At 38.7% G+C, this 14,453-nt stretch overlaps 1 protein-coding gene and 1 long non-coding RNA gene across 15 annotated transcripts in view; one reads left to right on the forward strand and one right to left on the reverse strand.

The window, feature by feature from the left end:
• LOC138984737 (uncharacterized) overlaps nucleotides 1-2,697 on the reverse strand; it is a 336,274-nt gene extending 333,577 nt beyond the window's left edge. The window contains exon 1 of the long non-coding RNA XR_011462021.1: nucleotides 2,428-2,697. This is a non-coding gene — a long non-coding RNA (uncharacterized lncRNA). The remainder of the gene's footprint in view (nucleotides 1-2,427) is intronic.
• Nucleotides 2,698-2,879: 182 nt separating this feature from the next.
• Nucleotides 2,880-14,453, forward strand: part of CFAP20DC (CFAP20 domain containing) — a 267,642-nt gene continuing 256,068 nt past the window's right edge. For 10 of the 14 annotated variants that reach the window (XM_070359614.1, XM_070359613.1, XM_070359611.1 and 7 more), the window contains exons 1-3: nucleotides 2,880-3,273; nucleotides 6,186-6,275; nucleotides 8,721-8,814. In XM_070359614.1, the coding sequence (XP_070215715.1) occupies nucleotides 3,253-3,273; nucleotides 6,186-6,275; nucleotides 8,721-8,814 (205 nt within the window). In that variant the 5' untranslated portion in view covers nucleotides 2,880-3,252. Of the gene's footprint in view, nucleotides 3,274-6,185; nucleotides 6,276-8,720; nucleotides 8,815-14,453 lie in introns of those variants that run through there. The other 4 variants (XM_070359622.1, XM_070359619.1, XM_070359615.1 and 1 more) reach the window with 3 other exon arrangements.

Raw genomic sequence — 14,453 nt, forward strand, 5'->3', positions numbered from 1 at the left:
CATTTGAATGCAGAGTTCCAAAGAATAGCAAGGAGAGATAAGAAAGCCTTCCTCAGAGACAAATGCAAAGAAATAGAGGAACATAATAGAATGAGAAAGACTAGAGATCTCTTTAAGAAAATTAGAGATACCAAGGGAACATTTCATGCAAAGATGGGCACAATAAAGGACACAAATGATACAGATCTAACAGAAGCAGAAGATATTAAGAAGAGGTGGCAAGAATACACAGAAGAACTATACAAAAAAGATCTTCACTACCCAGATAATCACGATGGTGTGATCAGTCACCTAGAGCCAGTCATCCTGGAATGTGAAGTCAAGTGGGCCTTAGAAAGCATCACTACAAACAAAGCTAGTGGACGTGATGGAATTCCAGTTGAGCTATTTCAAATTCTAAAAGATAATGCTATGAAAGTGCTGCACTCAATATGCCAGGAAATTTGGAAAACTCAGCAGTGGCCACAGGACTGGAAAAGGTCAGTTTTCATTTCAATCCTTAAAAAATGCAATGCCAAAGAATGCTCATACTACTGCATAATTGCACTCATCGCACATGCTAGTAAAGTAATGCTCAAGATTCTCCAAGCCAGGCTTCAACAATACATGAATTGTGAACTTCCAGATGTTCAAGCTGGTTTTAGAAAAGATAGAGGAACCAGAGATCAAATTGCCAGCATCCATCAGATCATCGAAAAAGAAAGAGAGTTTCAGAAAAACATCTAGTTCTGCTTTATTGTCTATGCCAAAGCCTTTGACTGTGTGAACCACAACAAACTCTGGCAAATTCTTAAAGAGATGGGAATACCCAACCACGTGACCTGCCTTTGAGAAACCGGTATGCATGTCAGGAAGCAACAGTTAGAGCTGGACAGGGAACAACAGACTGGTCCAAATTGGGAAAGGAGTAGGTCAAGACTGTATATTATCACCTTGCTTATGTAAGTTATATGCAGAGTACATCATGAGAAACGTTGGGCTGGATGAGGCACAAGCTGGCAAGATTGCCGGGAGAAATATCAATAACCTCAGATATGCAGATGATACCACCCTTATGGCAGAAAGTGAAGAACTAAAGAACCTCTTGATGAAAGTGAAAGAGTGAAAACGTTGGTTTAAAACTCAACATTCAGAAAACTAAGATCATGGCACCTGGTGCCATCACTTCATAGCAAATAGATAGGGAAACAGTGAAAACAGTGAGAGACTTTATTTTGGGGGGCTTCAAAATCACTGCAGATGGTGACTGCAGCCATGAAATTAAATAACTCTTGCTCCTTGGAAGAAGAACTATGACCAACCTAGACAGCATATTCAAAAGCAGAGACATTACTTTGCCAACAAAGGTCCATCTAGTCAAAGCTATGGTTTTTCCGTGGTTATGTATGGATGTGAGAGTTGCACTATAAAGAAAGCTGAGTTCCAAAGAATTGATTCTTTTGAACTGCAGTGTTGGAGAAGACTCTTGAGAGTCCCTTGGACTGCAAGGAGCTACAACCAGTTCATCCTAAAGGAAGTCAGTCCTGAATATTCATTGGAAGGACTGATGCTAAAGCTTAAATGCCAATACTTTGGACATCTGATGTGAAGAACTGACTCATGGGAAAAGCCCCTGATGTTGGGCAGGAGGAGAAGGGGAAGCCAGAGGATGAGATGGTTGGATGGCATCACCTACTCAATGGACATGAGTTTGAGTAAACTCCAGGAATTGGCGATGGACAGGGAGGCCTGGTGTGCTGCATTCCATGGGGTCCCAAAGAGTCGGACACGACTGAGAGAGTGAACTGAACTGAGCTGACGTTAATACTGACACTGGGGACTCTCCTGATGATTCAGTGGTTAAGCCACCTTGCAAAACAGGAGTCACAGACTCAATTCCTCCTGGGGAAATTAAGACCCCACGTGTATGCTGTGTGCTCAAAACTGTCCAAATCTTTTGTGACCCCCATGTAGACTTCCAGGATCCTCTGGCCATGGAATTTTCCAGGCAAGACTACTGGGGTACGTTGCTGTTTCCTACTCCAGGGGATCTTCCCAACCCAGGAATCAAACCTATGCCTCTTCCATTTACTGCATTGGCAGACATATTCTTTACCCCTTGGTCTCCTGGGAAACTAAGATCCCACAGGCCTAGAGCAACTAAACCCAAGCACTGCAACTAGGAGCCTTCCGGTCACAACTACTGGAGCGTGAGCAGGGCAAGGACGATCCCCTGTGCTGCTACTAAGACCTGACACAGCCAAATAAATAAACAAGCTATTTAAAAAAGGAGAGAGCGAGAAGATAGTTTTTCTTAAGCTTACACTTTAAGAGTATTTCCAAGTCAGAACCAAATTTAAGCCAGCGCCCGCCTGACGTCTTTATTATCTGGAGCAAAAAATCCTTGGCTTTTTGAAGCGTGCAGTGACCTTGAGTAAATACTCTTACCTCCTTGGACCTTTTGAAGCAATGAAAGGGTCTGGCGACCCTAGAACTGACTGAAGCCACGTTTAGAAACCTGGTTCCGTGAGTCCATGACTCTACTTCAGCAAGCTATCACTAGTCAGTGTTCACAACGACGAGAGACCAAGTCGATGTGATATGTTTTCTAGAAAAGCCAAGCATTTGTGGTAGTTATTAAGCCAGGTTAAGTTTTCACTTATCTTTACAGACACAAGTCACTACCTGACCAGAGTGAGGGTCGTCAGGTTGGACGTTCCACCCTTTCCGCGGGAAAGGTTGCCTGGGCAACGCCTACGTCATTGCGTAGTCTCACGTGTCCCTCGGCGTGACGCTCAGACAGCGCCGTGCGCTGGCGCCTACTAGGAACCAATGGGCGCGGTCGGAAGGTCTGTCCTTCTCGCCCCCGCCCTTTTCCGAGAGGATTCGGGGGCGGGACGGCGGCGGGAACGCGCCCGCCTTTCCCGGGCTAGCGGGCGGGCGGTTGTCCGAGCCTCGGCGTTTGTGCGTCCAGTCACATAGATTACGCACACACTTCATCCCGGGCTGCCGCCGGGAGCTCCCCCAGGCAGCAGTCCCCTCACAGACCCGGGCACCCTGGAGGCTGGGCCGTGATGGTTCGGGTCGCGGGTCTGAGGTGGAGCTGACTAAGGGCTGAGAAGACCCTGGGAGTAGCGACGGAGCACGAAGCCCTTCCTTGGCCGTCGGGCCCCGAGCTTCACGGCCTCCCGCCGACTTCCAGCCGTTTGTGTCAAGCTATTTTTCTGGAAGCCCTGAACTCCGTGCCCCTCAAGCCCTGGGCCCCCTGCAGGAATGTTCAAAAATGAGTACCAGGTAACCCGAAACGCTGTCCATCCTGTCTAGTTTCTCCTCTCGGGTGAGGTAGCTCACGTTCTGTTGACAACTCTCAGCCACCCCACTCCCTACCCCACATCCCCAAATAATACTGTCTTTTTAGGGGTAAGAAGGAATTACTGGGTAAGTTCTCTTGACCCTCGTCCCCCACCAAAAAAAAAAAAAAAAAAGCAACTGACGTTTGGGGATATGATTTGATTTTTGTTCACTCAACAGTTCCCTGCTTCTCAAGGTGTAGGGATGCCTGTGTTTGTGACTGAAATGCAGTCTTAAACCCTCAACCAGACCTCCTGGACCAGAAACTTGAGGACAGGACCCATCAATCTTGAGTTTTACCAATTTTGAGGCACTCTTGTAACTCGGACGCTATTTAGAAGAGAGTAAATAAGTGAATGCATGAATGGGTTAAGCCCAGAAAGAGCATAAGCACTTTGGCCATGTGCTATTTTCTGCCACCGCCCCCCGCCCCAAACTGGAGGTTAGTCATTTCTCAAACATGCGGTACATTAAGATTATTTGGAGTACGTGTAAAAATACCAGTTTCCTGATCCTCACCCTCAAATAGAGTGAATGAGAATCTCTGTCAATGGAATAGTTAATTTACCTTCATAGAACCTTTCCGCAGTTGATTTAGATGCAGGTGGTCCAGATAACACACTGAGGGAAACTGCTGCTGGCTCTTCAGTCACCGTGCCTACCCTGAATAGTTTCCAAAGCTCTCCAGCTTTCCTCAACTCACTGGGCATCTCCCTGCCCTTCCTTGACTCCAGTCTCCTGCCCTCCTACATTCTCCATGTGTCTGCCATCTTAGTACTGCTGTTACGAACAATTTTGTCCCTGTGCTGGAACAGTCCTCTACTGGTCACCTCTTCTGTTGCTTTTATGTTTTGGCTGCGCTGGGTGAACACAGAGCTCATTAGTACCAGTAATGATTATTCAAAAAAAGGGCAAATTGAATAGTACTGGGTCAATTAAAAAAGCTTGAACTTGGAGAGGGAGTGATTCTTTCTTTAAGAATTCCTATAAGATTTTTTTATATATTTAATACAATTTGGAGATCTATATGTACAAAAAAGAATTATTTCTATAGACATGCTAAATGTTCTCTACTGTGATCCTGAGAACATGGAGGGACATGCTCACATAAAATCACGAAGCACATTACTGAATGTCCATAAGCTTTAACTATAAAAGAGAGGCATTATAGATGAATGTCTCGAAGGAAGAGTTTACTGAAAGCAACTGAAAACCTGAGAATAAATATGATTTATTTTATGGCCTGTTAATTTATAAGCAGCGCATAAGCAAATGTCTGATTTTCGTAGTGTCCAGGCTCTCTAGTGCGCGGGCTCAGTAGTTGCCGCGGGACAGCTTAGTTTCCCAACCTGAGGTGAAACTGGTGCCCCCTGCGTTGGAAGCGGAGACTCCTGGACCGTCAAGGAAGTCCCCACGCTTCTTTGTTTGCTTTTCACCATATACTACCTGCCTTCTTAGGAGTCTCCTCAGAGTATTCCGCAGTTCTCTTCTATTACATTTGATGTCATTAAATGTGTTAGAACAATTTTAGAGAGTTTCTTTCACTTAATATAGGTAAAATATATACTATTATATGAAAACATGTGTCTACTGTGGGAAACAGGCGATAGCAGAAAGGAATGGGCATGGGGGAGGTATATTTTTCTGTCTCTTCAGGTGTATGGATTTTTCTCTTAAAAAAAACTTCCTCACATTTAAAATTCATAGTGAAATACACCCTGACATCAGAAGCTATAGTAATTCTTTTTCTTGGTTTGCACATAACACTCCCTCGGGAAGACATAAAATGTCTCAGCTTCAAGTGATTATATGTTAAAACACAGAAGCAAAAATATCTTTGTATTATTGAGAAAAATTAAAAGCTGGACTCTTTATGAAAATCAGACAGTTGCTTATGCACTGCTTATAAATTAACAGGCCATAAAATAAATCATATTTACTCTCAGGTTTTCAGTTTCTTTCAGTAAACTCTTCCTTAGAGACAATCATTTATAATGCCTCTCTTTTATAATTAAAGCTTATGGACATTCAGTAATGTGTTTCGTGATTTTATGTGAGCATGTCCCTCCATGTTCTCAGGATTACAATAGGGAACATTTAGCATGTCTATAGAAATAATTCTCTTTTTTTGTACATATTTTGTAGATCACCAAGTTGTGTTAAATATATAAAAAAAATCTTATAGGAATTCTTAAAATAAGAATCACTCCCTCTCCAAGTTCAAGCTTTTTTTAATTGACCCAGTACTATTCAATTTGCCCTTTTTTTGAATAATCATTATTGGTACTAATGAGCTCTATGCAAGGTACTGAAGTGATGGTTTATGTTTACTGTCCTGTGTAATCTGACAACCCATTTTACAGAAGGAGAATCAAGAGGTTAAGTATCTCCAAGGTCAGTTAATAAATGGAAGAACTGGTATTGGAACTCAGGTTAGTGTGACTAGAAAGCTTGTAGCCAGAGATAATTATCCAGTTTGATTAGCCTTGCCTGAGAGTTGAGTTTTGACTCTTTAGTGTGTGTTGAATAAAATATTTTGTGAGCATGAACTATATACATGAAGTAAATGAATCTTATACTGAGAGATTGTAAAGTTTGTATAGCTTGAAATTTATTTAATGTTTGCTTTCAAAAAAAAATTTAAACTATTAACTTGAGATGACTTGAATTAGAACAGTTGTTGCTTAGATACACCCAAGATACAAAGGAATAATAACAAGGATAATGTTTCCTCTCAGATCTACTTTACTGACAAATTGCCAGAACAGTGGTTATAGACTATGTGGTAGATAATATTTCCTCCTTCTTAGCATTGTCTTTCACTGTAATTTAAAAAAAATTTTTTTTCACCCTAGGGAGGTGCATTTGTTGAAATCTTTAGTGCCCAGGGTAAAAATCCTGGAGCAAAATGGAAGATCCTCGGCAGTCCATCTGTGATTTGGAAAGTAAGTGTTAGAAATTAAAGCCAGCTAAATCCAGGAAAGAAATGAGACTAAAGGTTATAACAAAAAGGACTTGGTAAGGTCTCAGAACTGGTTTACCTGTTCATTCACTTCAAAACCCTTTCATGATACTGGCTACAGCCCTTTGAGATACCCCTCCTCATTGAAGACTTTGGCACACAGCTCATAACCCTTCTCTACATGTCAAGTCCTTCTATTGTTTTAGGCGACTTCAGTATCTGTGAGGAAAATCTTCAAACCCTGGGCTTCTCATTTTCTTGATTTCTTCCTCTCTAATGACCTCTCCACTCTACTTCAGCACTGTTTCCCTCTGTCACACTTTGTACTTTATCACTGAAACTGCATGGCCTCTGAAATTCCTGAGACCTTGAGTCTAGTCTTCGATTCTTAATGTTGCTTGCCTAGTTACTCCCACTCTATTTGTTCTTCAACCTAATTGTGACTATTAGGCCATTGACCATTCTACTTTTTTCTCAGTGTTTAGATTGATTTACTTACTTACCTACTTAATCACTCACTTAGTCTGTCTTCACTTTCTTTTTCTCTCCAGCCCAGAATCCATGGTCCAAAATTTCAGTCACTTCCCAGTCAAGACCTTGAATGCCCTGCTCCTTTTCCTTTCATCATGCCTGCCTAGCAAATGCCAACTGTTCCTGAATTCCTAATCATATCTCTCCTGTGTCTGTATGTGGGCTTCACAATACCTTTGGAGAAAATATCTATAGTCTTTCAGGTTGATAATGCTGTGAATTAAGTATGAACAGTCCAAGAACCTAATCTTGTTCTCCTGGTCTCTAAAATGATTCTTTAGTATCTTTCAGGTTTCCAGCCATAAACTCCTTACCCCCACCCCCAACCCACCCCCAAGACAGGCCCTCCTCACTCATTTACCAGAAGACTTCACCCCCCATTTCACAGGGAAAACCAATAACATCAGGTAGGAACTACCTCAGCCTCTTGGCCACCAGACCTAAAAATCCATATCCTTCCCTGTCTTTTTCTCTTTCTCCTCTCTCTTGTACAGTTAAGAGAAAAATGTCTTTCTAGAGACTTTGTTCTATGGATAGTTTTTTAAACTACTATTAATTGAGTGCTTACTGTTTGCCAACCATAGGATTGAGCACATTACATGTTATATAGTCTGTACAATAACCTTGTATTTCATAAAAGTACACTTATGCTTATCTTATAGGCATGATAAGGTTAAGTAACTTGCTCAAAATTTTATAGCTTTTACTATGAATGAAAGTAAATTGGTGCTGTGAGGGTATAGAGCAGAGAGGTCAGGAAAGGGTCCCCTGAGGAAATAATAGCTAGCTAGGCACCAGATAGAGCTGGTAGAGAGAGAAACATTTCAGGCAATGAGAAAAGCAGGTATAAAGTCCTTGCTTTGGAGAGAACTTAGAATTTTTTAGAAACTGCTGGAAGGCTAGGGGCTAGGATGCAGAGTGGAGGAGAGTGTGAGGCAAGAGATGAAGTTAGAAAAACTGGGCAGGGGCTGGACTACACAAGGGTTTATGGTCATGTTCAAGATTTTGATAAGCTGCTAAAAGGTTTTAATGTATGCCCAACATGTGTGCAGATGAAATAAATAATACAGTCTATGTTCATTGCAAATACATGAGAAATGTTATTGTAATAAATATAATACAGATTTATTTAAATGTTACTTAATCCTTAGCAACCATTGGTTACAATGTATTTTTAAAACATGTACCAAAAGGAAGAGGATCTATGAAAGGTTTCTCTGTGAAAAAGGGGTCTTTGTATTTAAAGACTGGAAATTTGCTCCAAGATTAAAAAATAATAATAATAACCATTTCCATTAATACTTTGATAGAAATTGGATTCTCATGTATAATAAGTTTTTCATTTCCAGGTGTGTTTATGTTTGTTTTTTAGATAACCTTCCTTAGTTGTAACACTTTAATTTGTACTGATTTTAAGTAAATGATGTATGGAACTTCACGTTAGAAGACTGGTAAAATAAGGCACTGATTAATTCTATATGAGCCATGGCTTGAAACCAAGGAACTTGCAGACTAGATACAGCATAATTTAGATGGTTTATTGTACTGTTAACAGAGAGCGATGTTCAGCCTGTGCTATTAAACAGAAATACATTGATTATAGAAGGGGAAGGATACCTGGACTCTGGAAACTCTAAATTAGTAACTTGGGAATCCCTGACGTTGGAAAACTTATTATTTGGTGGAAGAGTGCCTTAATATAGAAGAGAATTTGCCAAGTAGCTAATTGTGGCTTCTGTATTCCAATTCCCAGCTAGTCTTAGCAGCATCATTAAGACCTGGGCCTATTTTTAAGTCATTTGAGTGTGGGGCTTTTTGTATGGGCTTGCTACTTCAATTTTATAATAAAAGTCAAATAAAACACACAATTACCACTGTGTTCAATTTTGTTCTGTAGGAATTTGATAAAGAAGTTAAAAGTTTTGTGTTTGTACTGGAAGGCAGCAGCCAAACAAATAAAATACAGTTACCAAAGGAGAATAAGCAAATCCGTAAGTAAGATTTTTAACATTGAAGCTTAACATTTGATGCTTAAAGTGAAACTTCTAAGTCTCATAAACAGACGTGTAAGTTTGGCTTTTACTGGAATCTGTTGATATATAGTAATAAGATTTTTTTTTAATTTAAAGAGTAACTTTATACCAGGCTTTTGAAAAGAGATTCTGCTTCATTGTTTATTAGAAATTTACTTCTATTTTAAAGAAGATTTAGAAGATTATTTAACCTTCTAAATTACAAAATATGTATAAGATTATTTCATTAGAATAGTAATGATGTTTATTAAGCACTTACTGTGTGCCAATGTGGAGAAGGCAATGGCACCCCACTCCAGTACTCTTGCCTGGAAAATCCCATGGACAGAGGAGCCTGGTAGGCTGCAGTCCATGGGATTGCAAAGAGTTGGACACGACTGAGCGATTTCACTTTCACTTTTCACTTTCATGCATTGGAGAAGGAAATGGCAACCCACTCCAGTGTTCTTGCCTGGAGAATCCCAGGGACGGGGGAGCCTGGTGGGCTGCCGTCTATGGGGTCGCACAGAGTCGGACACGACTGAAGCTTCTTAGCAGCAGCAGCAGCAGTGTGCCAATGACTTTCTGAGCATTTCATTTTTTTAAATTCTTTTAATCCTGACAATAAGTCTTTTATGGATAAACACACTAAGGTTGATTCCTCATCAAGAGCTCAGATTGTTAAGGCTATACTTTGAAATAAACTCATGAGTTCTTATAGTGAATTAATTTTTGAGGGAAAATATATGTGAAGTACTATATAAGGCTTACTTAGTAATATATCAACTTATATACCTTTAGAAATATTCATATCTAATAAGTAAAGATATGAATATGTGATTTAACAAAAAACCCCAGAATAGATTTCAATTCTTATCTGTTCTGGGAATTAGGAATAGTGGTTTAAAGCAGAAGGAACCCTGAGCGATCACCTAAATTTATGATCAGAACCCCAATTGTTGGCCAAACTAGGGTTAAAATTCAGTGCTCTGCCACAAAATTAGGCTCTGCATACCCTGATGTGATTTAAGAAATATAAATTATCAAAATGATTAACCATATTTTCATTAACTTTGTCCTAAATTTATCTATTATGTTTTAACCAATGTAGGTAATCAGTTATTTTTTACATTCATTATTTACTTCTTCTTTTATTAAGAACATTTATTGAATACCTGTTGTGTACCATGAACTATGAAAAGACCCAGTCTTGGTATCTGATTTTCTCCTTTTAATCTTGTTTTCTAAACCTTTATAGACTCTGTTTTATCTACTATTTCAAGCTACTACATGCATATTTTAGATTTCTAAGACATAAATCAAGTCATAGAAATTATAGTTGGAAGATGATTTATTTTAAAATGGTATCTTTCTGAATAAAATAAAAAACAACTTCAAAGAGGAGGGATAGTCATTGTTAAAATAATTGTTATTAGTTTATTACCATTTTAAAACCATGATTTCCTCATAGTTTGCATTTTTTAATAGCAGAGATTTTTTTTTTAATTTCTCCATAAATCTGTACTGATAAATAAGGTGAACTGAGATAAGCCATGGAAACATGTCTGAAAATATAGGTTATTTATTAACAGGAAACACGGACCATCTTTTAAGACTATTGACTGTAAAGTGAACACATCTGATATTCAGGAACATGACTTTGCTCTAAACCAATTTTAGTTCTTTTTAATTTATTATTGTTGGCCTCTACATCCATGTGATACCTTTAGCATCTATGCCCGTGATGATGTTATTGACAAAATCAAATCACTTCTAGTAACCTTTCTCAGTTGGCCCTGAGAAAGATTTCTCCTCTAACAAAGGCTCAGTGATTAAAGACAAGCTCCCCTTGCCTACTTTTATCTATGTTTTTTTTAAGACATAAAGCAAATTTAATGTGTTATAATTGCTTTTTAAAAATGGAAAGATGATAGTTTTAATTCAAAGAAAGAAAAATCTTCTAATGTATTTCTTGTACAATGTCCTGCAATTAAAAATTAATCTTTTCTGTAGCATGTACATCCCTGTAACAAATGAAGCAGTTTTATATAGTCTGCCCTGTACTAATGCCTTTAAGATTAATTATTTGGAATTTTTGATAATAGCAACTTATAATTATTTCACTTCTGTAAAATGACCTATGTGAAGTTGTTATGGTTAAATTTAAATTTAATGGTATGCTTTGAATAAAGAATTGACTTTAAGTTAAGGATTCTAAATTAAGTTCAATTACCATTTTGTATTCCTATTTTAAGAGTAAAAACCCCCTTTATTTTTGCCAACTTGACATTAGACACTTCATATGTATTTCCTACTGTGTTAAGTACCTATGAAGGAATTTTAATAATGAAATTCAGTATTTTTAAATTTTAATTTTAAATAGTAATATTCTGAATTATATTTGAGCACCTCTGAATATGTCAAAGTTTTTTTTTTTAACTCTATATATTATCAAATAAAGGAAGGTGCGATTATCAGATTGTGTATTTCTCCACTTTGTACCCCTAACTTAGTGTATCATATATAGTTGGAATTCAGTAATTTTGTTAAACTTCTCATACTAAGAATCTGTAACGATTTACTTTATAATTTCTAATAGTAAACAGTTGGCCTTGATACTGAAACTTGTAGTTCATTAGCCAGTTAAATAAGCCCATGTTGCTATTGAGGCTGGAATGTGTTATACAGAGATGCCCATATGAAAAGAAACTCTATTACATGTAAATATCTATCATTTGGATGGTCTCCCTGGGGACTTTCTATTTGAGGCTCATGTTTGAAACCATACTTTTCTCTGCCTGCGATATCTTAATCAAATGGTGTGTGTCTCGGGATCGGCATCCCTAAAGCTGTGTGTTGATCTAAGTTTCAGCTGCTCTGGTGGATGAGGTCATCTTTATGAAGTTCCCCTCAGCCTACCCCTGCCCTAACTTTTTGTAATTCTTTGAAATAAACTTCTTATGATTTCCTCTTTCTAAAACCCTTCAGTGGCTTTGACTTTACCACTCTATTGACAGTGCTCTTGTCAAGGCTTCTACTGCTCTTTCTGTTCTTGAATCCAGTGGCCAGTTCTCAGCTCTCATCTTGTTCAACTTAGCAGCAGCATTGACAAAAATTGACATCCTCTACTTGATATATATAGTACTTTCTCCACTCATCTTTCAGGATGCCCATACTCCTGGATTTTTTTTGTTTTTCTTTTTCCTACTTCACTGGTCTTTCTTCTGTCTCCTTTCATGGTTCTTCCTCTTCTCTCCAACGCAACTTAATGTGGCAATGCCTCTGGACTTAGTCTTGGACCTTCTTGAGACTAAACTACATTTACTTCTTTAGTTTCAGACTCTAGTCTGATGGCTTTAAATTTCATCTCTGCTGTATACCAGCTTGCATTCTTATCACTGACTTGTGTCCCAAACTCCAGATTTGTATATTCAATTGCTTAGTTGACCTTTCTACATGGATAGCTTTACCTTGGAAATTTTTCTTCCTCCTCCTGCAGATTGCCCCATCTCAGGTGTTAGCAAGTTGTCTTTCAGTTGCTCAGACCAAAAACTCTTAAATCATCTTAATTTTTTCCTTCTTTTCATTTAACCATCAAGAAAATCTTGTTGGCTCTATCTTTAAATTAGTTTTAGAGTCTGACTGCCTCTTGCTACTTTCCCTGCTGCCACCCTCCATTATCTTGGAGTATTGCAGTAGCCTTCTAATTAGTCTCTGTTTCTGACTTGCCTCCCCACAGTCCATTGTCAATTTAGCTGCCAGACTGATACTTTTAGATCAAGCACTCTTCTGCTGAAAATGCCCCATCTCTCTCTGGGTAAAACCCAAACATCTATAGGGCACTGTAGTATCTGATGTTCTCTTAACTCTGATCTTATCTCCCGTTCCTTTGCCTTGTTCACTCTCTTCCATCATATAGGTCTCCTTGCTGTTTTCAGCCACAGTCTAGTACCTTAGCACTTGTGCACAAGCCATACCCTCTGCCTAGGGCTTTCTTTTTCCAAGTAGCCTCATGGCTCACTCTCTCCCCTTCTTCAGGCCTTTGCCAAATAAAATGTCATCTTCTCAGTGAGGACCCGTGCTTACCCATACTTAAATTACAACCTGTGCTTTGTATCCCTTCTGCATTCTTAATCTCCTTTACCCTGGTGTCCATTTTCCTACAGTAATTATCACCTTGAACTTGCTGTTTAGTATGTTCTTTTATTGGTTTTTTCACCATCACCAGAAACTAAGACCTACCAACACAGAAACTTAGTCCACTTTGTTCACCTAGAACAGTGCCTGGCACATAGTAAACGTTCAGTAGATCTTGTGTTGAATAAATGAATGAATGGATGAGTGGCTTCTTATTGATTTTAGGATGACCTGTATCTTTCACGGGGCTTTCAGCCCCACGTCCCTGACTTATTTGCCAGATATATCCCCTGCTCCTTTTCCCCTTCTGTCTCCTGTCAGTCCTTTAAGTTCATCTAATCTACTATAGCCTCTTCTATATGGAGTATTCCCTCTCTATATGATATTTTTTCCTCTCTTCCACCCCTATCTTCCTTGCCCAGTCAATCTCTGCTGTTCTTCCTAATTGAACTCCACTGTTACTTCTACAAGAAAACCTTCACTCATCATCCTCTTCCTCCCAATGACTCAGGATTATATAGGCTTTCATAGCAATGTGACCTTCTCCTTCATGAAACCTAGTATGTAAGTTCCAAGAGAGCAGAGAGCATGTCTGTCCTGTTCACTTTGAAAGCTTTAACACTGAGTCTTTTTCATAGTAGATGCTCAATAAATCTTTATTGAATGATAGATCTCATTTGATTTACACAAATAATTCTGTGAGGGGTAAACCTAAATTATCAACCCAGTTTTACATATGAAAAGTAAAAGAGCCCAAACAGGTTTTCTGATGTGCGCAAGAGGTGTGGAATAACCTATTATGAAGCTATAATTGTTTCCTGTTTTCTGTGCTACAGCAGCTAAGGTGCATTTTAGTGTCCTGTCTGTGTCAGGAGTCCAGTAGAATCGGGAAGTACCTTCAGGTTACTGTTACCAAGTTACTTATAAAAGATAACTGTACTGTGTCAGTTTAAATTTACTCGGCCACTGGAAGAAAAAATGTACTGTGGTTTGGTCCCAACACTTTGGACAGTGTAACACTTGCAAAGTGTATGTTGAGGTATACAACTGTAATTTGCTGTAATGAAACAACTGTAAAACCACTGTTTAAAAATCTATTTACTAAATAAATGTGTCTTAAAATATTCAAAAGAAGAAAGGATCTGACCTCTTAAAAATAGAGGTAGCTCTTGTCTCGGGCAGAGAACATGTTATAAAACTGCAGAAACCTGCATATTTCAGTAAAAAAGTGAATTTTTATGAATTTTATGTACTTGATGGGCATTTTCTGACTAACAATAGTTCCAGCATTGCTTAGAGTGATTTTAAATATAATGTAGACATGAAGAGTCAGTTTAAATTTACTTGGCCAAAGAGTCAGTTTAAATTTACTCGGCCACTGGAAGAAAAAATGTTGCTATAGAGTTTATTTAGCATTTCTGACAGACAGGATCAGTGTCTGTCAAATGTTATTAGAGTGCTTTTTTCTTTATCAGATCATT

This window comes from Bos mutus, chromosome 22 (genome assembly GCF_027580195.1).
Source record: "Bos mutus isolate GX-2022 chromosome 22, NWIPB_WYAK_1.1, whole genome shotgun sequence".
Taxonomy (NCBI): Eukaryota; Metazoa; Chordata; class Mammalia; order Artiodactyla; family Bovidae; genus Bos; species Bos mutus.